The sequence below is a fragment of the Capra hircus genome, chromosome 21, assembly GCF_001704415.2.
Source record: "Capra hircus breed San Clemente chromosome 21, ASM170441v1, whole genome shotgun sequence".
Classification (NCBI taxonomy): Eukaryota; Metazoa; Chordata; class Mammalia; order Artiodactyla; family Bovidae; genus Capra; species Capra hircus.
The window spans coordinates 26,755,623-26,780,752 of NC_030828.1; the positions used below are offsets into that span (position 1 = coordinate 26,755,623).

The 25,130-nt window shown below is 45.0% G+C and overlaps 1 protein-coding gene across 1 annotated transcript in view; it reads right to left on the reverse strand.

The window, feature by feature from the left end:
* The window catches only part of TMC3 (transmembrane channel like 3), a 55,029-nt gene continuing 31,388 nt past the window's right edge, over window positions 1,490-25,130 (reverse strand). Inside the window, exons 12-22 of the mRNA XM_005695077.2 lie at window positions 24,951-25,029; window positions 22,605-22,850; window positions 20,811-20,939; window positions 20,483-20,550; window positions 17,487-17,615; window positions 15,855-15,965; window positions 14,401-14,526; window positions 13,681-13,759; window positions 11,876-11,918; window positions 8,840-9,089; window positions 1,490-2,324 (exon numbers count right to left, since the gene is read on the reverse strand). Coding sequence (XP_005695134.2) covers window positions 1,490-2,324; window positions 8,840-9,089; window positions 11,876-11,918; window positions 13,681-13,759; window positions 14,401-14,526; window positions 15,855-15,965; window positions 17,487-17,615; window positions 20,483-20,550; window positions 20,811-20,939; window positions 22,605-22,850; window positions 24,951-25,029 — 2,095 coding nt within the window. The remainder of the gene's footprint in view (window positions 2,325-8,839; window positions 9,090-11,875; window positions 11,919-13,680; window positions 13,760-14,400; window positions 14,527-15,854; window positions 15,966-17,486; window positions 17,616-20,482; window positions 20,551-20,810; window positions 20,940-22,604; window positions 22,851-24,950; window positions 25,030-25,130) is intronic.

Consider the following 25,130-nt stretch of genomic DNA (forward strand, 5'->3'; position numbering starts at 1 on the left):
CCATGGAAACTGGGATGATAAATGAGTGTTGTTTTAAGTTACTAAGTTTGTTATGTAGTGAGAAGGAGAAAACAAGTACAAAATCTGTTATCAGTTACCAGGGCTGCAGAAATGACTAAACACCATTCCTCTCCCAGAGGAACTCAACAGTCCGATGGAGGAGACAGAAAACTTAAGAGATAAATTTAAAGTGAAAGAGTTATCATGGAAATAGGGCAGGAGTGCAAGTGAGTATAGCTCTGCTCTTTCCTTGGGGCTAATTGGCTGGGTGCCATCAACCTGGAATTTTCTGTGTGGGTGCATTCCTCCTCCACCTACTACATGGAGAAAGCCTGTTGGCAGTAAGAGAAAACAAGGTCAACAAACAGTAGAGTCGAGAAGTGAAAAGACAAAATCCAGAAGATGTTTGATAGCCAGGTCCACCTGAGCCTGAAGCTAGCTTGATCCTCATCCCTCCCAGTTAAAGGAACCAATAAACCTTGGGGATTTTGTTACCTCCAACCCAAGTGTCCTGGCTAATTAATACAGATATATGTGTGTGCTTAGTCGTTCAGTTATGTCTGACTTTTTGCAATACCATGGACTGTAGCCCACCAGGCTCCTCTGTCCATGGGACTTTTCAGGCAAGAATACTAGAGGGTTGCCATTTCCTCCTCCAGGGGATCTTGCCGGACCCAGGGATCCAACCTGTGTCTCCTGTCTCCAGCATTGCAGGCCAATTCTTTACCCGCTGAGCCATGGGGGAAGCCCTAATACAGATACATAGCTGGGTAAACAGTTTGGTACATTCTTCAGTTCAGTTCAGTTCAGTTCAGTCGCTCAGTCGTGTCCGACTCTTTGCGACCGCATGGACTGTAGCACGCCAGGCTTCCCTGTTCATCACCAACTCCTGGAGTTGACTCAAACTCATGTCCATTGAGTCGGTGATGCCATCCAACCATCTCATCCTCTGCGTCCCCTTCTCCTCCCGCCTTCAATCTTTCCCAGCATCGGGGTCTTTTCAAATGAGTCAGCTCTTCACATCAGGTGGCCAAAGTATTGGAGTTTCAGCTTCAACATCTTACATTCTTAATAAATTTTACTCTGGTCACTATCAAACTGATTATTAATATGAAGTAATTAAGCACTGTGAAATCTTTAAGGGCAGCCAACTCATTTTGGGGTGCTTATCAGGAAGGACTGAGTTATGTGCACTGCAAGAGAACATTATAACACAAACAGGTCCCTCCTAAGATTCAGGACAAGAGTAGACATGTCAGGTGAGGGTTTTGCAATTAGACGAGCTGTCTGGCTTGCTTATGATTTGGAGTCACACTGAATGGGTCTCTGGGCCACAACCAGCAGATGACGTGCCTGGATATGCCCCACTGATCACATCTGCTGGGTGTGTTTTTCTGTCTTCCCAGAAGGGGAGGGACCATGCATTGTCAACCACACCACATTCCACCAGTAGGAGTGATTTCTAGGAACAGGATGCCAGAAGAAAGCCCTAGACGTTTGAACAAATCAGGTCATTCAGACCTGCAGTCAACTCCTGCCTCGATATGGCCTTCCTCCGGCCAAACTGGCCCGCAGACCTCGGGAACTTGGGCTGGCTGTGGGTGACCTGGAAGTACTGGTTGGTACTGGAAGTACTGGAAGTACTGTTCTGCTGGTCCCTGCTGGATGCTGCTGACATGAAGTCAGATTCTGTGACAGATGGCTCAAACTTGGCCTTAACCCTGGGCTTCAGAGGGTGCTGGGGGTATTGCAAATTCTGGGAGCGTGCTTTTTTGTGCATGTACATAGGCCTGTCAAGTTGACCCCCAAAGCCATCATTCCAAGATGTGTAATGTGTTGGTCTCTGGAGCTCAGGAGTCAGGGCCTGACTTTCTGAACTTTCGCCAACATAAAAATGATGCACCCGGTGGAGGTCAGTCAAGGAGCGCGGGTGGAAGGCCCGTCTGCTCACCTGTCTCCTTGGAACCTCCTCCTCTTCTTCACTGAGCTGTGGAGAGGCCAGGGGTGCACACCGTCTCATGTTCCTGGGGTACATATCCGCAGTGTCACCGGAGGTGTCTATCTTGAAATGTCTTTCTGGCCAGAAAGTTGAATGTTTCTTTTGCTGAGAGTCACGTTCATTAATGAGATAGTATCTGGGGGTGTGGGACCGAGGACTATGTGGCACCAAAGCTGAGACCCCTGACCCATGGTTGATTGGCTGAAGATCTTTTCGGAAAAGAGGTTCTGAGTGAACGTCTTCAATGTGCTTTGTAAACATCCCAGGTGTGCAGGATCTGCTCCTATGGAGGTCACTTGTGCTCATACATGGGCCACGTGGATACCTGAAAGACAAAGGCAGTTAGACACCTGTGGCTTTGGTGTTCTCAGAGCCCCAAGCCATCCAAGCGTTGCAGGACAGGTGGCTGCTGCCTCTACATTTTCACCAAAACCTGCTCTGAAGTATCAGTGAGTGTCCAGTGGGGACCTCCCTGGTGGTCCAGTGGTTAAGACTCTATGTTTCCACTGCAGGGGGTGCGGGTTCCATCACTGGTTGACGAGCGAAGATCCCACATGCCATGAGGCCGAAACACCAAAAGGTAAAACAGAAGCAATATTGTAACAAATCAAACCCGACATATCTGGGCCCCTCCCCACAGGGGAGAGGAGAGCGCCCAACTTCCTGCAAGACATTCAGGAAACTCATCTGCCCAGGGAGCTGACCACACCGCACACCGGCTGGTTCAGGGGACTTACTATCCTATCCTAAACTTCCCAGTCGTAACCTCAGGATAGCATTTGGAAATCGTAGTGTCTTTGTCCTCCAATATGAAGGTAAACCAGGGTCAGTTCCCTTTGAATGCAGCAGCTCAGTAACAGAAGCTACAAGATAGACTGATGTGAGGCAATAGCAATAAGAGCAGGCTAGGATCACTATTAATAGTTGCGCAAAAGTCTCAGAACCCCTATTCCAAATGCCACCTTGAATAACATTATAATAAAAAAAATCTAAGAAAAATTTTTAAGAAATGTGTAGGACCCTGTATTAGTAATAGCCTGTGTAATGTTAGTCACTCAGCAGTGTCTGACTCTTGCGATCCCATGGACTGTAGCCTGCCAAGCTCCTCTGTCCACAGAATTTTCCAGGCAAGAATACTGGAGCAGGTTGCCATGCCCTCTGCCAAGGGATCTTCCCAACCCAGGGATCGAACCTGTGTCTCTTGCGTCTCTTATGTCTCCTGCATCGGCAGGCAGGTTTTTATCAATTTTGCCACCTGGGGAGCCCCAATAGTCTGCAGGGCACCATAAAAGAAAAGCACACACTGGATGCCTTAAATGGCAGAAATTTATTTTTTCACAGCTCTAGCAGCTAGAAGTCCAAAATCAAGGTGTTCTTAGGGTTGGTTTTGGTCAGACTTCTTTTACTGGCTTGCTGACAGTCCTTTTCTAACATTGTAGTTCTTGTTTAGTTGCTAAGTCGTATCCTACTCTTTTGGAACCCCATGGACAAGACTGAGCCTGCCAGGCTCCTCTGTCTCCATCCTCACAGAAGGAGAGAGAGTTCTGGGTGTCTCTTCCACTTCTTATAAGGATGCTTCCTATTGGATTAAGCCACCTCTCTTAATCCATTTGGCCCCATTTAACCTCTAAGCTCCTTAAAGACCCTGTCTCCAAATACAGGTGGTTAGGACTTCAGTATATAAATTTTGAGGGGATACAGTTTGGTCCATAACATTCTGGCTTTTGGCCCCCCAAATTCATGTCCTTCTCATGTGAAGAATGCACTCACCCCATTCAACATCTCCAGAATTCTTTAGGCCTAGGGGCTTCCCCAGTGACTCAGAGGTAAAGAATCAACCTGCAATGCAGGAGGCACAGGAGGTGCAGGTTGGATCCTTGGGTTGGGAAGCTTCCCTGGAGGAGGAAATGGAAACCCACTAGAGTTTTCTTGCCTGGGAAATCCCAGGGACAGAGGAGCCTGGTACACTACAGTCCATGGGATCACAGAGTCAGACATGACTGAGTGACTAAACCACAAGGACCACATAGTGTGTCTAGGAATTGTGGGGTGCATTCTGTGAACGTTGCCCCTGATCATCTCTGCCATGTAGCTGTCCAGATTCTTGGACAGTTCCTCCCCGTGATGTATGGACAAAGATTGTCACCTTCAGTTATGCTACCACAAGTCAAGAAACTACCAGAAGCCAGGACAGGCTTGGAACAGATCCTTCTCTAGAGCCTTCAGTGGCAACAGGGCCCTGCAAACAACTTAGGCTCAGACTTCCAGTCTATATAACCAAGAGACAATACATTTCTGTTGTTGCACTAAAAAAAAAAAAAGAATGTCACCTGCCATTTCTTTAAACAAAGAATGTAAAGCCATCAGGCACAGCAGCTACCCAAAACAGTGCAGCCTGAGGGGATTTCAGAATGGAGAAAAACAAGATACTGGCCCTAGGTAGCTGAGATTCAAATCAAATGAATGATTTCAATGAGCCTAGACTCTTGCATCTTTCCATAGAAGAATAGGGAGCTCAGCTTGGTGCTCTGTGAGGACCTAGAAAAGTGGGATGAGGGTATGGAGGGAGGCTCAAGAGGGAGGGGATATATGAATACATATGGCTGACTCATGTTGTTGTGCAGCAGTAATAAACACAATATTGAAAAGCAATTATACTCCAATAAAATTTTTTAAAGCACCAAAATCATTAAGTTGAGGTGTCTGTATTTTGCACCTGGCAGTTATCCTCTGATGTTCCACTGCATGGTTTTTATCCAACAAAACTTCCTATGTATTCTGACTTCTCCCTTACCTCTTTGTAACAGTCCCTCAGAACTATCTGAGATGCCATGTCCTAGGCCATAGGCCTCACTCTGTGTGTGTGTGTGTGTGTGTGTGTGTGTGTGTGTTAGTCACTCAGTCATGTCTGACTCTGTGACCCCATGGACTGTAGCCCGCCAAGCTCCTCTACACATGGGATTCTCCAGGCAAGAATACTGGAGTGAGTTCCCATTCCCTTCTCCAGGGGATCTTCTTGACTCAGGGATTGAGCCTGGGTCTCCTGCATTGCAAGTGGATTCTTTACCATCTGAGCTACTAGGGAAGCCCAGTCCTCAGTAAGTCTGCTGAATAAAACATAATTCTCAAACTTTAGGTTGTGAGTTTTTTGGTTTTTTTCAACCGACACCTCTCGAGGACTACTGGAATCCCTCCTCCTTGCGAGAACCCAATATATACACAAAGACAATTCCTGTTAACTTACTGTCTTTAAAACAAGACAATCCCCCCTGCCAAATAACCCTCCTATATGTTATCTATATTGTTTTCACTGTATTACATTCTGATCAAATATAATTCTCCATATAAGTTAGGGCCAGTGCGTCCTTTTTGATATCCAGTCTCCATAAAAAGACTGCAGGGTTCTGCTTTCTTATGTGTAGGCACAATTGAAATAATTGACCCATATAATGCAGAAATGGTCTTGCCAATAACTTAGCCAGCCTAGAACTAAAATATAAAAGATCTTGCCAATATATGGTCAGTCTGGAGTGAAAACAAACAAACAAAAAAAGATTAAAAATTTAAACAACAAGGACCTACTGTATAGTAGAGGGAACAATAGTCAGTATCTTGTAATAACCTATCATGAAAAAGAATCTGCAAAAGCATGAGGTAAAAAGAAAGGGAAAATCACTTGTCTGACTCTTTGTGACCCCACGGACTGTAGCTCACCAGACTCCTCTGTCCATGGGATTTTCTAGGCAAGAATACTGGACTGGTTAACCATTCTCTTCTCCAGGGGATCTTCCTGACCCAAGTATTGAATCCGAGTCTCCCGAATTGCAGGCAGATTCTCTACCCTGAGTCACCAGGGAAGTTATATGTATATATCTATGTTTATATAACTGGATCACTTACTAATGTGACTTTGTAAATCAACTATATTTATTATAATAATAATAAAGAGACAATGTTCTAATTCCAAAGAGACTCAAAGGCCTTAGTAGTTCAGCATCGCACTTCTTTCCAGCCTCATCTCCTGCCTCCCTCCCAGGCGCTGTGTGTGTGTGTGTGTGTTCAGTTGCTTGGTCGTGTCTGACTCTTTGTGACCCCACAGACCCTTCTCTCAGGTGCATTCTGTCCACGGGATTCTCCAGGCAAGAATATGGAGTGGGCTGCCATTTCCGTCTCCAGGGGATCTTCCCTACCCAGGGATCAAACCCACTTCTCCTGCATTGCTGGTGGGTTCTTTACTCCTGAGCCATCAGGGAAGCCCTTCCAGGCTCCCTTTCCTATGGTCATTTTCCAAAGATGCTTCACTTCCTTATAATATCATACCTTTGTTCATGCTTATTCTCTGCTATGGTACATTCTTCAAATTTTTTTTGTTTTTTATTTTTAATTTTTTAAATAACATTCTCCCTATATCCCCAAACCAAAAATATAATAAATGGAGATTGGTTAAATAAATCATAGTGGGTCTGCCTAGTGGAATAGTAATGGGCCTTTTCAATTACTAGTATAGTAATATATACCTCATCTTTATCGAGGTATAATTGACATATAAAAGTTATATATGTTTCAAGTACACAACTTGATTTAATATATGTATATATTGTGAAATAATTACCACACTCAAGCTAATGAACACATTCATCACCTCACACAGTAACCACTTTTTTTACACAAATACCATTGTCTTCTTTTTTTTTAATCTACTGCAGTGTCTCCTCTTTTTTTTTAACTTTAGCTTTTACATATACATGTGTCCATTCTCCCCGAAACTCCTGTCTCATCCAGGTTGCCATATGACATTGAGCAGATTTCCCTGTGCTATACAGTAGTAGGTCCCTGTTGGTTATCCACTTTAAACATAGCGGTGTGTACATGTCCATCCCAGAGTTCCTAACCCTCCCTTCCCTCACTCTTTCCCCTCAACCCCCTGGCGACCATCAGCTTGTTCTCTAAGTCTGCGAGTCTCTTTCTGGTTTGGAAGTCCATCTGTGTCACTTCTTTTTAGATTCCACATGCAGAGTGTGTCATGCGGTATCTCTCCCTCTTTGTCTAACTTACTTTGCTCGGTATGTCAGTCTCTTGGTCCATCCACATTGCTGCAAATAGCAGTGTTTCGTTCTTTTCAATGCCATTGTCTCCTTTTAATGGAGGGGTTTAACTGACTAAGAACTGCAAACTTTTTTTTTTAAACTGGTGTAGGTCTTAGGCAATACTATAACCAAGAATGCTCAGGAACATAGTTTGTTTCTTAATAAATAAAAAGAATTATACATTGTCACCAGGTGTGGTTTATCCCAGAAATACAAAAATTGTTCTTTTTAAGTCAATTTAAAAAGTGGCTTTTCATCAATACTAGTTTATGGGATTTTCCTTGTGGTCCAGTGGTTAAGACTCTATGTTTCCCATGCAGGGGGCATGGGTTTGATCCCTGTTCAGGGAAATAGATCCCACATGCTGCAACTAAGACCTGGTGCAGCCAAATAAACGGAGAAGGCAATGGCACCCCACTCCAGTACTCTTGCCTGGAAAATCCCATGGACGGAAGAGCCTGGAAGGCTGCAGTCCATGGGGTCGCTGAGGGGTCAGACATGACTGAGCGACTTCACTTTCACTTTTCACTTTCATGAATTGGAGAAGGAAATGGCAACCCACTCCAGTGTTCTTGCCTGGAGAATCCCAGGGACTGGGGAGCCTGTTGGGCTGCCGTCTATGGGGTCGCACAGAGTCAGACACAACTTAAGCGACTTAGCAGCAGCAGCAGCAGCAGCAGCAGCAGCAGCAGCCAAATAAATAAATAAAAGTAAAAAAAAAAAAAACAGTTTATTACTCAATAATAGGGTACATTCTTGGCTTTTCTCCATTACTGAGCTCTTACTTAGTCTTTAAGGCCGAAGTCCAATATTATTTCTCCCATTAAATATTTATGCATTCTCCATGTAGACTTACCTAGTCCTCTGAAAGTATATGTTTATCACAGAAGTATAGCATTTATCACATTATATAAAAATTACCTACATCCCTCTCTCACTATACTGTCAACTCCTTGAGGCAGAGACTGTGTCTGATCATCTCTGCAGCTACAGTAACCACAGAGACTAGGATAGAATTGATTCTCAATAAAAGCTTGTTGAATTAGACACTAGAGAATTCTTTACAATAAATTTGTTTTGGGAATTCATGAGTAAGAGTGTTGCAGCCATTGATAAGCAAACAACTGACACACTAATTAAAATTAATCCCTCTGGGATTTCCCTGGTGGTCCAGTGGTTAAGATTTCACCTCCCAATACAGGGGGTGCAGGTTTGACCTCTGGTTGGGGAACTAAGATCCCACATGCCTCCTGGCCAAAGAACCAAAACATGAATCAGAAGCAATATTGTAACAAATTCAATAAGAGACTTTAAATATGGTCCATATTTTTAAAAATCTTAGAAAAATATTGATTTAAAGGATAAAATAAAATTAATCCCGCTCTTCATTAAAGTAAGTCCCCAATGGAAAAAAAAATTTTTTTAAGGCATTTTCTTCTCATAGGCTATAGAAATAAATACTCTAGGCTGGCAGGAAGGTTTGCTTATAGGTTACATGGCAGAAAGCTGAGAAGGAAGAATTCATCCTGCTTGATAAACTTTGTCCTTTGATTTCTTCTCAATAGCAGCTGTCACAGGAAGAAGTGGCCTGTGACATTCAGCAGAAATGTAATGTAATGGCTCTCACTTCCTTGGAAACTGTTAGGGCCTTTGAAGCCGTAATGGCTTTTTATGCTGCTCTTTATGGCCCCGGGCTATCACTGGAGGGTATCACCAAGGAGGCAGATTTTCTGCCGAGTTGCAGATGACTCACCTGGTAGAATAGTGCCTAGACTTGGAGAAGCCAGGAAGAGGGGAGCTGGGGCTGCTGGGCCCTGGCTGGGGGCTCGGGGTCGTGGGCTGAGCAACGGTCTCCACCCTACTACTCCTGCTGCTCGATGAGTCAAAATTGACCACGGTGCCGTTGTTCTGGGGTGTCACCGAGTAAGCCGAGGACAACTGGCTGCCGAGATCACTGTCCTTGGGAAACCTCTTGGTGGTTTCGTCCTGGGTTTGGATGCGGGCTGCAGGAAGAGGAAGGGCAAGGGAAAGACACACTCAGGTTGGTGTCACTGCCAGTATTCTGACTTCCCCGCAGGTGGATCTAGAGTTGTGTGCACTTGCAGATACTCCTAGCCAGATGGGTGACACTTTATCATTCAAATCATTTCTTCACTGAGAGTTGGAGTTGGAAGGAAGTGTTGTTGTTTAGTCGCTCAGTCATGTCTGACTCTTTGCGACCCCCATGGACTCTAGCCTGCCAGGCTCCTCTGTTCATAGGATTTCCCAGGCAAGAATACAGGAGTGTGTTGCCATTTCCTCCTCCAGGGGATCTTCCCGACCCAAGGACTGAACCATGTCACCTGCATTGGCAGGTGGATTCTTTACTACTGAGCCACCTAGGAAGCCAGAAAGGAGTGTAGGAGGAATCAAATGAACTCCAAGCCTTTTTAGCTGCACCATCTAATGGCCCCATTAGCTCTGGGGCTCTGGTTGTTTATCTATATAATGGATACAGTGGAGCTTGGATGATAATTAAAGCTGTTTTAGAAACAATTCAGACAACATTGTGAAAAACAAATGTGGCCTTGGGCTGGAAAATGAACGTTAGAGGACGATACTGCTATCCTGAGAAAATTTATAGAAATCTCAATTTTTGAAGGCAACTGGAACTGTTAGGTAGGTAGAACAGGGAAAAGGAGTCCAAAATGGCGGTGGCTACAAGACAAGGAAGGGAAAGGCCCGCGAAAATGAAACAAAAGAAGGTCCGAGGACCGGAGTGAGGACCTCAGGTAAAACAAACAACACTCCTGGCTGGCCCAATTTACATAGGACAGGCCCAGGGAGAGAGAAACATATAAATAGAGGAGCCGAAGCTAGCTCTCTCTCTCTCTCTCCCGCGCGCTGGGGCGCTCTTCTCCTCGCGTCTTTAGATCGATGTGCCCTCAAGCCTCAAAGATGGATTTTCGTGCTATCTTTTAAATAAAATAGAGCTGTAACACTGAGCTGTAACACTGATTTGTCTAAGAGCTATGACATGGTCCATTCGAGACCTGAGAGCTGTGACACGCCGAGGGGGCTTTAATGTCCGTCACTCCAAATCTTTGTTGTGACGAGACAAAGAATCGAGGAACATACAGTCGCGTGACAGGACTAAGCTGAATTATGCTCCATTGGCAAGTAATATTTGACAACGACGGTGGAATTTGGCCACTTGATGCGAAGAGCCAACTCGTTAGAAAAGACCCCGATGTTGGGAAAGATTAGGGCAACAGGAGAAGGAGGTGGCAGAGGATTAGATGGTTACATAGCATCACCAACTCAATGGATATGAATCTAAGCAAGCTCCGGACAATAGTCAAGGACAGGGGAGCCTAGTGGGCTGCAGTCCAGGGGGTTGCAGAGGGGGACACGGCTTAGTGACTGAACAACAATGAAAGAGTGGAATTTTGTAACATAAGCTACAGCCTCTTCCCACGGCAGTTTTTATGTGTAGGCATGCTCTCTGAGAAAGTGGTCGGAGCGAACACAACCCTGAGGCCTCAAGACTCTTACTCAGGCATTTTCCTGGAAGGAAACACATCCTTCCCAATTAGTTCTGGATTAAAGCAGACTAAACGGGACTTCCCTGGTGGTCCAGTGGCTAAGACTCTGAGTTCTCAGTGCAGGGGGCCCAGGTTCCATCCCTGGTCAGGGAACTAAGAGCTTGCATGCCACAACTAAAAATCTCATGTGCCGAAACTAAGACCTGGGGCAGCCCAATAAAGAAACAAATAACTATCAAAGAACTGTAGAGTTTAAAAAAAAAAAAAAAAGGAAAAGCAGACAAAAGAACCAGCAAACAGAGACTTTTGGGTCATTTTCTCGTTCATTTTCTGCAGGAGAACATGAGCCACGCAATTTTGCCATTGTCTGGTAATCCTTCTGGCTCATACCATGACTTGTCAGTGGCTCCAAGTGGCAGATGTGTTTCCTTTGAGCTGTACCTATCCACTTTCCCCTCCCTTCAGCCCACGATCCTCCTTATATTTTCATTCTTTCTACAGGGATGTTCTTTCCTTCTCCCTGGATAAGCCTAGATGGGAACAAGTGTGTCCAGGAACCGCTGGGCAAGACAGGAAGAGGTGAGCCCACTGGGCTTGGATTCCTTATTGGGAAATCTATTTTCATGGGTGGACCTGCCCACCTGACATTGTTCTGCAGGTGGGGGACACAGAGGCCCCCACAGGGTCATAGGGGAAATGACCCAAGGGGCAGAGGCAGGGGAGGAGGGCATCTTGCAAGGAAGAAATGAGCCACTGAGAGGAAGTACACAGATGTGAACAAGGCCAAGACATTCTTATGGGCGTCCTCCAGAATTTTGTACTGCTTTTTTCTTGCCTATTTCAATATTTCCTTCTGATTTCAGATATGTTTTGGGATTATTCACAGGCCTAGGCCTGTGATGTAAAAATTATAGATACAGACCAACGTTTATATCCTAAGATTATTTTTTAAAGAAGGCTTTAGGTTATAGTTTTTGTTTCATTTTTATTTTATTTATTTTTGACCACTCCTTGAGGTATGTGGGATTAGTTCCCCAACCAGGGATCGAACCTACACCGCCTGCATTGGGAGCACAGAATCTTAACCACCGGACCACCAGGTATTTGCTTATCCCTAGATTTTTATTGGGTCTAATTAATTGTGAAAACTGAACTAGAGTAGGAAGTTTTGTTGTTGTTGTTTTTGTTAGTGTTGAACCTTAAACTGCTGTTTTTTAAAAAAATGCCCACCAACTGAGACATCAGGAACTCTTGTTTGTGCTTACCTTCTACCATTTGGGCAACCTTTCTCCTATCTTCAGATCTTGCCTAAAACATAAATGATAATCATACATTTGTTCTGGAGTTAGCAGGAAGGAGTAACAAATACTATTCTTATGGGGACTGGGGAAGGTGCTCGTAGTATCATTGCTCGTAGCTGGGCCATGGCCAAGCTGCTACCATCACCTGAGGACAGCATCTGCTGACCCTAAGCCTGTGACTTGAATGAATACATGCTGACAACTGAAAGCTGAACTTTAATCCCGGGCAAGTGTCACTTTTAGGGACAGCTCTTTGATAGATTTTGTTGAGATTCTGCTAAGAATGGTTTGCCTGAGACACAAAAGAGAAATATGGATCCACCACATGGGAGATGTGTTTTCATAAAAATGCACTTTGCAACTCTGGCTGCATCTCTCTCTCTCTCTTTCCTTTCTTTCTCTCTCTCTCTCTCTTTTTTTTTAGTGGCCAAGCCATGCCTCCTTTAGGGTCTTAGTTCCTGCATCAGGGATTGAACCCGTGCCCCCTGCAGTGGAAACCCAGTCTTAACCACGTGACTGCCAGGGAAGTCCCCAGACACATTTTTTTATTTGACTTGTTATGAAATAAGTTAGTGTTTCTTCACATTAATTGATATTTATGAGAGTTTTTTTAAAAAGAAAGGTGGGGGTTTTTCACATGGGGTTCTGGGGCTGGGGTGAAGCAAGTGAGATCTCCAGGGGCCAAATTTAAGGAGGAGCTCACTCTTGGGGCTGTGAGAGCACAGGGTCGATGTGACTTTCAGAGTCTGTGCCTCTAAATTGGGCACCCTGGTGCCTTGCTTGCCTCCTCCTAGTCCCAGGCCTAGGGGAACACCTGGGATGCGTGCAGAGGAGGAGAAATTGTGAAAAGATTGGTGAGTATTGGTCATTCTCTGACTGTTCTGAGATCTGTGGTTTGAGCCCCAGACAGGAGAGAAGGTACCGTAAGTCCCCTACACACAAAACTTCAAGTTACATACTTTCAAAGATGTGAACACGCATCCCATCAACGTTTGGCCTGAGTAACACCTCAGCTTACCCTCCGTCTCCTATTGTTGACAACCCTTCAGTCCACCATCTCCCACCTCCACTCCCTCCTCCAGTCAATGATTCTTCTTGCCTGTTCACTGATGAGAGCCCCTGTGTGCCAGCTATTGTACTGTGCTACTGTACTTTTCAGGGTACTCTAGGACTAAAAATGTTTTCTTTATTTTGTATGTCTGTTTTTTATGTACTTTTTATGTGGAAAGCATGATAAACCTATGACAGAACAGTGATATATAGCCAATTATGCCAGCTGGGTACCTATGCTAACTTTTTTGGACTTACAAACAAATTGGACTTACAAATACACTCTGAACAGAACTTTTTCATTAGTTAGGGGACTTACTGCAATGACCACCAGAAATTAAAAGATAGGGAAAAGGTAGGTCTTTGAGTCTAACCAGTGTCTTTGGACTCAGATTCCAACTTGACATGGAACTGGGGAGGAATCCTTTCTCCCCTCCAAGTCAGCAGAGCCAGGAGTAGAGCCTAGTCCATTGTAAGCTCCGTGTGGCCGCAGGAGAGGATGCTGAAACGCTGAGGGCATCAGCAAAGCCTCTGGGATAGGAGGCTCATTCTGACAACAGAGGGCCTGGGTATTCTTGTAACAATATAGCCCTGGGAGGTCCTGACTGGGGGAGGGAGGGCCAAGAGTCCAAGCATGACCTCACTTGTATTTCCTGGCCAGGGACACCAGTCAGGTGGCTGACACACATTCACAACAGCAAAGGTTACACAATACTTGCATTTTGGATCTGCATTCTGAGCTGGTGGTTGCTGAGTTTTAAGGATCTTGCAATGCTCTGCAGGTAATAGATGAGCATGCTAGGGTGGAAGAGCACAGGGTGGTGAGTGTCCTTCATCTCCTTTCTCAGCTTTTCTGGCCATGTTCCCCACCAGATGTGGGCGACCAGCCAACCCCCACTCCCACCCCAGCCCGCCCTCTGAGGACAAAAGGTATCAGCGAGTTCTCAGGCTGGTGAGCACCAGAAAGGGGCGGCATTCCTTTTCTCTCTCCTGATTTTCAAAACCACCTCCATGGACCTGAAATTCTTCACAGGTGACAACAGTAAGGAAGGAGTGAAGATGGGTGAGGAATTTACAGTGCAGCATGCCAGGAATCTTGGATCACTATTTGATGTTCTTTTCCCTTTAAGTCAAAACAGACACTACCAAGCTGCACTACAAAATTCCATGTTGAGATTAAACCTCTGGAAAGTAACATAAGGATAATGACACTAAACCCCATGATAATGGCCACAGTGATGGCCCAAATCCTGGTGATGAATCCATCATGCTCTGCCTCCCTGGTCCCCATGGGATTCAGTGTTCCTGCTCAGATCATCACGCTCCATAAGTGACTTTTGAATGAACTCACTGAACTTGTGCTCTTACTGGGAAGCAGTGATTTTCTTGTTGGCCAAACACATAGAAGTCCCCCCCAAAACTGGCAGGTAAGTACTCACAAAAGTAGCAGTACGGCTGGCAGGATGACCACAGGGCTACTGATGTACCCAATCACAGAGCCAAACCACTTGGGAAAGTCCTTCTCAATGGTTTCTGACACGATGTCATAAATTTTCTCTTGTCCACTGTGAGAAAGAAAACCATAATTCCAGATTATATTGCTTTTGGCAGAAGGATCATGTGAGCCATTAAAAAAAAAAGGAGAGGGGAGCTATTTGGCTAGAGTCCAATCCTCAAGTCAGTTTCAAAGCTTAAGTAAGTATCTGATGAATGTGGATGATATGTAAGTTTCCTAAGATGATGCCATCTGAAGTATTCATTTGATTAACATGTAGGCTTGAAGATGAGGTCAATAATTACATGGGGGTATGTGTGTGTGTGTATAAGGTATACAAAGACAGACTCTAAATGTTTCATAAATGTATCAAAACTGGCTTAAATGGGATTTCCCCAGTGGTCCAGTGGTTGACTCCATGCTTCCAATGCAGGGGGGGTGAGTTCAATCTCTGGTGGGGGAGCTAAGATCCCATATGCTGCACAGCCAAAAAATAAAATTAAAAGAAAAAAAAAACCCTAATTGAAAGCAAATCCTAGGTGGAGATAACTCTAGGGACTTCTGTCTTGATGCAGCTAGGTAAGTGTAGAACCAAAAGTAACACTGGAGACTTCCCTGGCCGCCCAGTGGTTAAGACTCCATGCTTCCAGTGCAGACAGTGTGGGTTCAATCCCTGGTCAGGGAGTTAGGATCCCACATGCCTCATGGCCAAAAAACCAAAGTATAAAAAACAGAAGCAGTATTGTAACAAATTCAATAAAGACTTTAAAAATGGTCCACATCAAAAATGTCTCTTTTTTTTTAAGTGACATGGACAATCTTTTAGTAAAAGTTTTCTGAGTTCTGGAAGAGTAAGACTGACCAGGTAGAATTTCTTTCCCAGCACTGGAGCAATGCCTTTCCCCGTTTTTATTTATTTATTTATTTCGTTTTTATTTTAAGTGGGCTGTATCTTTTAAAGATGAGCACAAAGATGATCATATTTGAGGGCAGCTGGCTTAGCAAGTGAAGAACACTGGTCATGGATTTAAAAGACATGAATTTGCAGTTTTTCTCTGCTGTTGACCTGCTTTGTGAGCCAGGAGAATTCAGTTCAATACAGGAGTCCTTTCCCTTCTGCTGTCAGTAGCTCCAGGCAGAGCCGAATAAACTAAAATAAACTGGCCCGTGCGTGCATGCTCAGTCATGTCCAACTCTTCTGAGACCCCAGGGACTCTAGGCCTCCAGGCTCCTCTGTCCATGGGATGTTCCTCTATTAATGCAAGTATACACTAGTAGGGTGCCATGTCCTATGCCAGAGAATCTTCCCTACCCAGGGATCTAACCCGAGTCTCTTACTATCCTGCACTGGCAGGCAGGTTCTTTACCACTAGCGCCGTCTGGGAAGCCCTGACTTACCTGAATGGTCCACAATTTAAAGATGGTTTGTACCGGACTATAGCAAAAATGGTTGGCAGCATGCATAAGAAGAGCATAAACAGGAGCATTGCCAAGTAGAAATTGTTGGATCTGCAAAGAAAACAAGTGCCAGGTGTTGAGTTCATTCCCTGGCCAGCTGCCACTGACGCAAAGTATCACCCCACCTCTCCTGCACCCCAAAACAACAACACAGAAACTGTAGCCCTAACTCTCTGCAAACAGAAAAATATCCTCCTCCCATTACTGCTAAGGAAAGGGTCTGTCACAGGGTCACAGGCAACTTAGCAAACTAGAAATGGATACTCCAAGGAAACTAGTGATCACCCAGCCCAACCTGCTCATCTACTAATCACTTGCTGAGCACCTGTCCACCTCAAAACAAGAGAGGGGTGACCCCATGGCCATCACACAGTAAACTTAATTCATGGGAAAAAATCTTAGAAGTTTTGTCCCACCCACCTAAGTCCTTAAGTAGTGATTTCCTCTCCAGTCCCCAGCCTTGAGCTTGTCCCCTGTGTCTAAGGATGGTGTGACTCCTTCACTGTGGTTCTTAACTCTCTCACTTGCATGTGTCTCTCAGCCTTTCATCTGCTCTGCTCCTAGCTGCTCAGGGTGAAAAATAGCTCCTGCCTGATTAAGCCCTGGGCCCCGGGTCCTGGGTTAGTATCTGGAAGCTCGGCCACTCAGGCTTCCCCTGAGGACAGTGCAGGTCTGTTTGGTGTTTTTAGGACTGTAAACAGTCCTGAAAAGAGAATGAATGATCTGTCCACCCACAGATTCTCAGACAGCATGCTCTCTCTAATGAAATAGACTGATTAGAAGAGGAAAGGAAATATCAGGCCACTTAGAATGTAGTAAGTAGGTAAGTGTTAATATGTGAAGCCTTTCTCTATTTATGTATACACATTCTTTATGCATGCATACTAAGTCGCTTCAACTGTGTCAGACTCTGTGAAACCCTATGGACCATAGCCCACCAGGCTCCTCTGTCTATGGGATTTCCCAGGCAAGAATACTGGAGTGGGTTACAGTGCCCTGCTCCAGAGGATCTTCCCAACCCAGGGATCGAACCTGTGTCTCTTATGTCTTCTGCATTGGCTGGCAGGTTCTTTACCACTAGCGCCATGCAGGAAGCCCACACATTTTATATAAAATGTATATACACATATAAATATGTATATGCATATATAGGAGCTGAGAAAGTTCAGACAGTAAAGAATCTGTCTTCAGTGCAGAAGACCTGGGTTCAATCTGAGTTGGGAAGATGCCCTGGAGAAGGGAATGGCAACCCACTCCAGTATTCTTGCCTGGAGAACTCCATGGACAGAGGAGCCTGGCAGGCTACAGTCCATGGGGAGTCGGCCATGACTGAGTGACTGACACTAGATGATGGTTAAACCTCAGAAAAAAGTTATAAAGGAAGTGTCATGAGCTTAAAGAAGAGTCGTGATTCCTTCCAAGGGCGGGGAGGAGGGGAGCAGTGGGCACTGGCAATGGCTTCAGGGAGGAAATGAACATGGAGGGTGAACAAGTTTTTGACAGGCAGGGAGCTGGGGAGATCCCCCTGGATAAGCCAAGTGTGGTTGATGTGAGTTCTCACCACTCACTGACCTGGAGGCCCGGAAGACTTGCTGGTGTGGCGCATTGCAGGTCAGCACGGCCCAGCTGCGCAGGTACATGAGCCCAATGAGCTTGAGGACGTTGAAGGCAGGCAGACATGGGGAGAAGAAGGCTCCCATCCTGAAACCACAAGGGGAGGCCAGTGAGCTTCTGTTCTCCTCGGGTCTGCCTTGGCTCTGAGAATTCGAGATGTGTACTCTGTGCTTAAATGACTGAGGAAGCCCCTGGAGATCTGAGATCCAAAACCGCCACCTTCTGGAAGTAAGACTGGTCACTTCTGCGGATGAGCTGAGAGCCTATTTTAAAATAGCCTCTTAAGAAAAAACCAGAAAGGACTTCGCTGGTGGTCCAGTGGTTAAGACTGCAAGCTCCCAATGTAGAGGGCACAGGGTTCCATCCCTGGTTGGGGAACTAAGATCCCACATGCTGCACAGCATGGCCTAAAAGAAATTCTCTTGACACAGGAATGCTAAGTGTCTTTTCACAGTTAACAAAGGAAAGACCCTCTTCTGGTCAAGATACAAACAGTGGATGACTACGATTCTGAGTAGGCTCTAGATTTTGCCTATCTTTGGTGAGGGCTAGGGCTTCCCTGGTGTCTCCTGCCTGCAATGCAGGAGATGCAGGATATGTGGGTTCAATCCCTGGGTCAGAAAGATCCCTTGGAGGAGGGCATGGCAACCCACTCCAGTATTCTTGCCTGGAGAATCCCATGGACAGAGGAGCCTGGTTGGGCTACATGGAGTCTCAAAGAGTTGGACACAACTGAAGCAACTAAGCATCTAAGCATGCATGGGGAGGGCTACATTAATCAGTTATTGACTTTCAGTTTCCATCAACATATGTGCAGCACAGCTACTTTTGTTGCACCTTGGGCTGAGCATCTTCACACATTTTGGCCCATTTAACCTTCTGCAATCATAGAGGAGGAGTAGGGACCTCTCTGGCACTGTAGGGGACACAAGTTCAATCCCTGGTTGGGAAACTAAGATTCCACATGCTAAGTGACAACTAAGCCCTCAGGCTGCAATTAGAGAGAAGACCACACATAGCAATGAAGACCCAATACAGTCAAAAATAAAAGTTAATAAACATATTAATATGAAAATAAAATAAAAGGAGGGGTTAGTATCCAAAGTTGGGGCTGGGAAAATTAGGTACTTTTTTCAAAGACTAATAATAAAAGGGTGACCTATATCAACCAAATTGAGTGCTTTGGGGAATGACAGGCCTAGGATAAAATACCAGGGAAACAGAGATAAAATTACCCTGCAAATAAGGGCCAAATAGGGAATGAAACCCAGATCTTCTGATTTAAGGCTAATCTGCTTATACTAGATGCTCATTCAATACAACACTTGTCAAATTTGGATTTAGCAGCAAAAAGATAAATATAGATGCAAGGATAGGTTTGATAAGTAAAACTCTAAGAAAAAACTTTTGGTTTCTCACATCAGGCAAAAAGATCACTGTCTATGTGATGTGAGGCAAAACACTTAGCTTCTCTTTTCTTTAGTTTCTTCGTATTAAAATGGAGAAGAAAATACTAATTACCTCGTAGGGCCTCTATAAGGATTTAACCAATTATTATAGGTAAAAAAAAAAAAGCACCTGATATCTAGCAAATGTTAAATAAATGTGATGTATCATTTTAATACTATATTTATGAAAATATTTTTCAAAATAAGTGGACTATAAGAACACAGAATTAATCTTTTTTCTTGCAATGATATCTTTTTAAAAAAATATTTATTTGGCTGCACCGGGTCTTAGTTGTGACACTCAGGATCTAGTTCTCTGACCAGAGATTGAGTCCGGGCACCCTGCACTGGGAGCTTGGAGTCACAGCTGCCAGACAATCAGGGAAGTCCCAAGAACACAGAATTTGAATAAAGGAGTATTACTTGATTCTCCATTTCCCCTGCATTTTACTGTATGATGATGAAGAGATTGTGTCTTGTGAATGTATGGAACATTCAGGCACTTATTCCTTTTCTTTGTTTGCTTGTATTTTACCAGAGAGCACTTTAGGGGGTCCAGGAGGGAAAGCCAGAGGTGGAGGAATGATTAGGGAGCCCTCCGCCATGCCCCCAGGGACACACCCGTCCAAGCGGATCAGATGGTCCCTTCCAGCCTTTAGCACCTTTATGAACATGATTGCCATGGCTGGGAGTTGCCCTGGGTGAGCAGCCTTCCCCTAGGATGGGTCTGTCTATCCAGCGGATGGATGGTCGTGCACCTGGGCTTAGTGAAAAGATGAAACAAGAGGATTTCCCTGGTGGCACAGTGGGTAAAAATCCACCTGTCAATGCAGGGGACACAGGTTCAGTCCGGGAAGGTCCTGTGTCCCTGTTCGGTCCAGGAGGATCCCACATGCTTTGGAGCAACTAAGCCCATGCAGTGCAACTACTGGATCTGTGCTCTGCTCCACAGCAAGAGAAGCCACAACGAAAAGCCCAGGTGCCTCAATAAAGGGTAGCCCCACTCGCTGCAACTAGAGAAAGGCTGCACAAAGCAACCAAGACCCAGTAGAGCCAATAAATAAATAAATATTCTCAAAAAAATATGAAAGGAGAGTGGGGAGCTGAGGGCAGGCTCCCCACTGTGACACAGCTACTGAAGGAAGTCCTCCTGAGGGGTCAGCAGCCACTCCTCCTAGCCTGCCCCCGCCACCAGCCCTGCCTTCCCCAACAGTTTATTCTCCTGGGTCTTGGTTCTTGTGCAGTTTTGTTTGCTTATTTGTTTTGCAGGGGCTGATAGTGGTCTAAAAATGGACTATTTCCTTCATCATTCCTTTCCACAAAATGCTTCAAAAACCATGACTGAAACGACTATTCATATGAAATCCTTCAGTCATAAACTGTTTATGTCCTTTCCTAATTCTTATGACTGTGTTTACTATGGTCACGCCCCATTCAGTTGAAGTAAATTAAAATCTCAGCCCAGATTAGATGTGAGCACAGGCAAGAAGAAGCTTTGGTACATACCAAATCATTCCTTGGTTGTAGACTAAATGTAACACGTTCTCTGCGATTTTGAATTCCCCGTATTCAGGCTACAAGGGAAAAAGAACTTCTGCATTAAAAAACATTCCAAAGTTCTTTGCGTAAACCAGTTCATTATAATGACACGCATAGAATTCTTTGCTCCCATCGTCTGTGTGGCCATCCCAGAAAATAGTGAATGGGGAAAAAACAGAAATGGAAACTTAGCTTTGTACATCCTTTCTCTCGTCCCTCACGTGTTTTCTCTCAGCCATGTCAGTTTCCCAGCCTGGCCATCAGGAAAGGGTGGATTCAGCGGCATCTTACTTACAAACTTGCTCTCCAGGTCCCAGCACCAGTAGTCACTTAAGTACCGAACGAAAAGTCCTCGGAAGAAGTCTATGAGCAGAATGCTGGCCACGGTGAAGAGCATGTCGATGATGGACAGCTTCAGCATCTCCTGAAACACAAGGCATCCTTGCACGCCACCATGCCCAGCCCTCCCCATAGCCACTTTTTCATCAGGATCCTCCCACCTCTGTTCATTTCTGTGACTTGAGCTACTGGGTCCCCTCCAATGGTGACTTCATTTTTGGCACACAATGGGCACTCAATAAATATTTGTTCATCTGGGGACTTCCCTGGTGGTCCAGTGGTATAGACTTCACCTTCCAATGCAGGGAGGCCAGGTTTGATCCTTGGTTGGGGAGCTAAGATCCCACATGCCTCGGGGCCAGAAAACAAAAACATAGATCAGAACCAATATTGTAAAACATAAAACAAATTCAATAAAGACTAAAAAATTGTGCATGTGCATGTTCAGTCATGTCTGACTCTTTACAACCCCATGAACTGTAACCTGCCAGGTTCCTCTGTCCATGGAATTTTCCAGGCAGGAATACTGGAGTGGGTTGCCATCTCCTCCAGGAGATTTTCTCAACCCAGGGATGGAACCTGTGTTTCCCACCTTGACAAGCTGATTCTTTACCACTGGGCCACCTGGGAAGCCCAAAAGTGAGAAGACTAAAAAATGGTCCACATCAAAAAAATCTTTTAAAAAAATTTGTTCATTTGAATTTTTATATTTGAGGCCAGCATTACACCAAACCAGGAAAAAAAAAAATCTCTGATTCGGAGCCATTTAGTAGGAGACCACTTGAGGCATGATTATGGGATAGTATCTAGGGAGTGAGATTCTCTGTATAAGACAATAGAGAAAATATGAAAGGCAGATGGGTTCAGAGCACAGAGTTTGGAGCAGATGCCTGCATTTGGGGCATCACTCTGCTTTTATGTGTGTGCATGCTCAGTCATGTTCGACTCTTTGTGACCCCATGGACTGTAGCCCACCAGGTTCCTCTGTCCATGGGATTTTCCAGGCAAGAATACTGGAGTGAGTCGCCATTTCCTCCTATAGGGGAGCTTCCTGATCCAGGGATCAAACCCACATCTCCTGTGTCTCCTGCATTGCAGGAAGATTCTTTACCGCTAACCAGTCCATTCTGAAGGAGATCAACCCTGGGATTTCTTTGGAAGGAATGATGCTAAAGCTGAAACTCCTGTACTTTGGCCACCTCATGCAAAGAGTTGACTCATTGGGAAAGACTCTGATGCTGGGAGGGATTGGGGGCAGGAGGAGAAAGGGACGACGGAGGATGAGATAGCTGGATGGCATCACGGACTCGATGGACGTGAGTCTGAGTGAACTCCGGGAGATGGTGATGAACAGGGAGGCCTGGCATGCTGCAATTCATGGGGTCGCAAAGAGTCGGACACGACTGAGCGACTGAACTGAACTGAACTGAAGCCATCAAGGAAGCCCCTTAACTATCTGTCATGTGGATAAGTTACTCAACCTCTTGTGCTTCAGTTTCCTCACCTCTGGTTCTAAGGCTGATAACAATAAAATTCTAGACTAAGCACTTACAACAGGGCCAAGCACATGGTTAATACTGCAGGAGTCTTTACACTGATTATTATTATTTGTTTTGAGACCCGGGCAATCTTAAACCTCCAATAAACTTATTTTCCTTTTCTATAAAAGAGGCATAATGGCAGTCAGAGGGTTGCTAGAGTCAACTGATGAAGTCGACTCAGAAGGGTTTTATAAAGGACAGCAACCGACCTGTCCAACGTAGGTCTCCCAGCATTGGTCTTGTGGACTCCGGGTGGAGACCGTGGTCTTGTTGGCCCCTGAGAGAGGTGAGATGTAAGTTGGAATGCTGGCCTCTTCCGAGGCCCACGTGCTGTTTCTCCTGAGCCCTATTCCAGGCCCAAATGTGGACCATCTGTCTTCTCCGGGGGCTGCCCTGGTGGCAAAGAGGGTGGTAGAATCTATCCAGTGACTTGTGCTATTTTGGGGAGTGGCTTCCTGCAGACAGAGGGAAGGAAGAAAAGAGGTTGCTCAATTACAGTTAGTTCCCAACATGTGAACGAGTTCAGTTCTGAGATTGTGTTCATAAGTCCAACAAAGTCAGCCTAGGTACCCAACAAACACAATCTGCTCTACAGTACTGTACGGTCATAGGTTTATAATACTTTTCACACAAATAATACATAAAAAGCAGACCCCCCCAAAATAAAGAAAACATTTTTATTCTTACAGTACAGGACCTTGAAAAGTACAGTAGTACAGTTACAATTTAGATAGCACACAGTAGCATGTTCACAACTTTGAAAGTATGCAACTTGAAGGTTCATATGTAGGAGATTTACTGTATTTATAAGTAACAATCTATCATGAACACCAAGGGTATCATTGCAATGCTTGGGAATAATCTCTTTCTGTATCTCTGTTTCTGTCTCCATCTCTCTGTCTCTCTCACTCTCCCACTCTCTCTAGCTTGGTTGATAATCACTTGACTAGAAAGGGTCCAGGAATGAACACTGTAATGAATAGTGTTTATTGGTGACTAGTAAGTGTCAGAAGTGGAGAAGGAAATGGCAACCCACTCCAGTACTCTTGCCTAGAAAATTCCATGGATGGAGGAGCCTGGTGGCCTACAGTCCATGGGGTCATAAAGAGTCGGACATGACTGAAGGACTTCACGAGTGTCAGAGGCTGTCCTAGGTGATAGCCTGTTCTGTTTCTCATTTTCACGAGAGTGTCAGGTAAGAATGATTATTCCACGTGATAGATAAGATAGATGCGATAGATGAGGTGAGTGCTCCTTACTAGGAGTGGATGTGATGAGAGGCAGCTCAGCTGGATGAAGTAAGATGCTAGTAGGTGGCAAGTGGGGACCCAGTCCTTGCAAGCCCTGATGCAGAACCATTACTCCCCATGGCCTCTGCTGTCTTACAAGCCGCCGGATTTGATGTTAGTCAGGTATGGCTTGTATAAACAACCCCGAGAAACCTCTTCTTCCCTGTCTCACTTCTCCCTGCCCTTTGGGATATTCTCACAGGTGGATCAGGTTTAACATGAACTCCAAACCTACCCTAGGCTAAGAGTGTAGCCCCTGGTGTATCCCCTGGTTGGTATTGGGAGGGGGGCTGCTCTGAACTGTTCTCCATAAGATGTTTATATTCTCCTGATTTTCTGAGTGGGTCACATGGCCTGCAGTTCTCCCAGGATCATTTACCAGAGCTGTTGATGGCCTTCCCTGGTGGAATTTCTGGAAAGAGAGTCAGGAAACCCAGATTCTCATTCTAGCACTTATCAGTGACTAGCCATCAATTCTGGCCTCAGTTTCTCTATCTTGGAAGTGGGACTACTTTTCCCATCCTTATGTTGAGAAGACCACAACTGAATTGAATTTCCAGCACGAAGAATGGAGTGCAAGTATAAGCAGTAATGCTGACAATACTGATGATGGCCCTGTACGTGTGTGTATGTGTGTATATGTGTGATTGTGTGCATGTGTGTGTATATATATATACATATGTTTATTTGTATATGTGTGCCTGTGTATATGTATGTCTCTCTGTGTACTTGTGTATATATGTGTACATGTGTTTGTGTGTATGTATGCATATGTATGTATATTTGTATACATGCTGCATGCTAAGTCACTTCAGTAATGTACAACTTTTTGCAACCCTATGGACTGTAGCCCACCAGGATCCTCTGTCCATGGAATTCTCCAGGCAAGAATACTGGAGTGGGTTGCCATTTCCTCCTCCAGGGTATCTTCACAACTCAGGGATTCACCTGCACCTCTTCCGTCTCTTGCATTGGCAGGCAGCTTCTTTACCACTAGCGCCACCTAGGAAGCCCAACGTGTGTGTGTATGCGTATATATGCATGTGTGCACGTGCGTGCATATGTGTGCACACATGTGTGTATATATATGTGCACATGTGTATGTGTGTGCACACACATGTGTGTATATGTATGCATGTGTGTGTCCATGTGCATATGTGTGTGTAAATGTTTTTGTGTGTGTATGTGTATACGTGGGCATGTACCTGTGTGTGGTATGGAGGAGGCAGTGGGCAGCTGGGCAAGTTCCCAGGGCATAGCACTCACCTCAATGCTCATGCTGTTAACTTTGTCCAGGAGGGCAATGATCAGACTGTAGAGGTTTCCCAGATAGAGTACAAGGACCCTGAAAGCCACAAACCCACCTTGAATGAGCAGACCACCACACACAATCCATGCTTCTGTCTGATCCATGCTTCTGCCATGATTCTGGAGTGACTACCATGC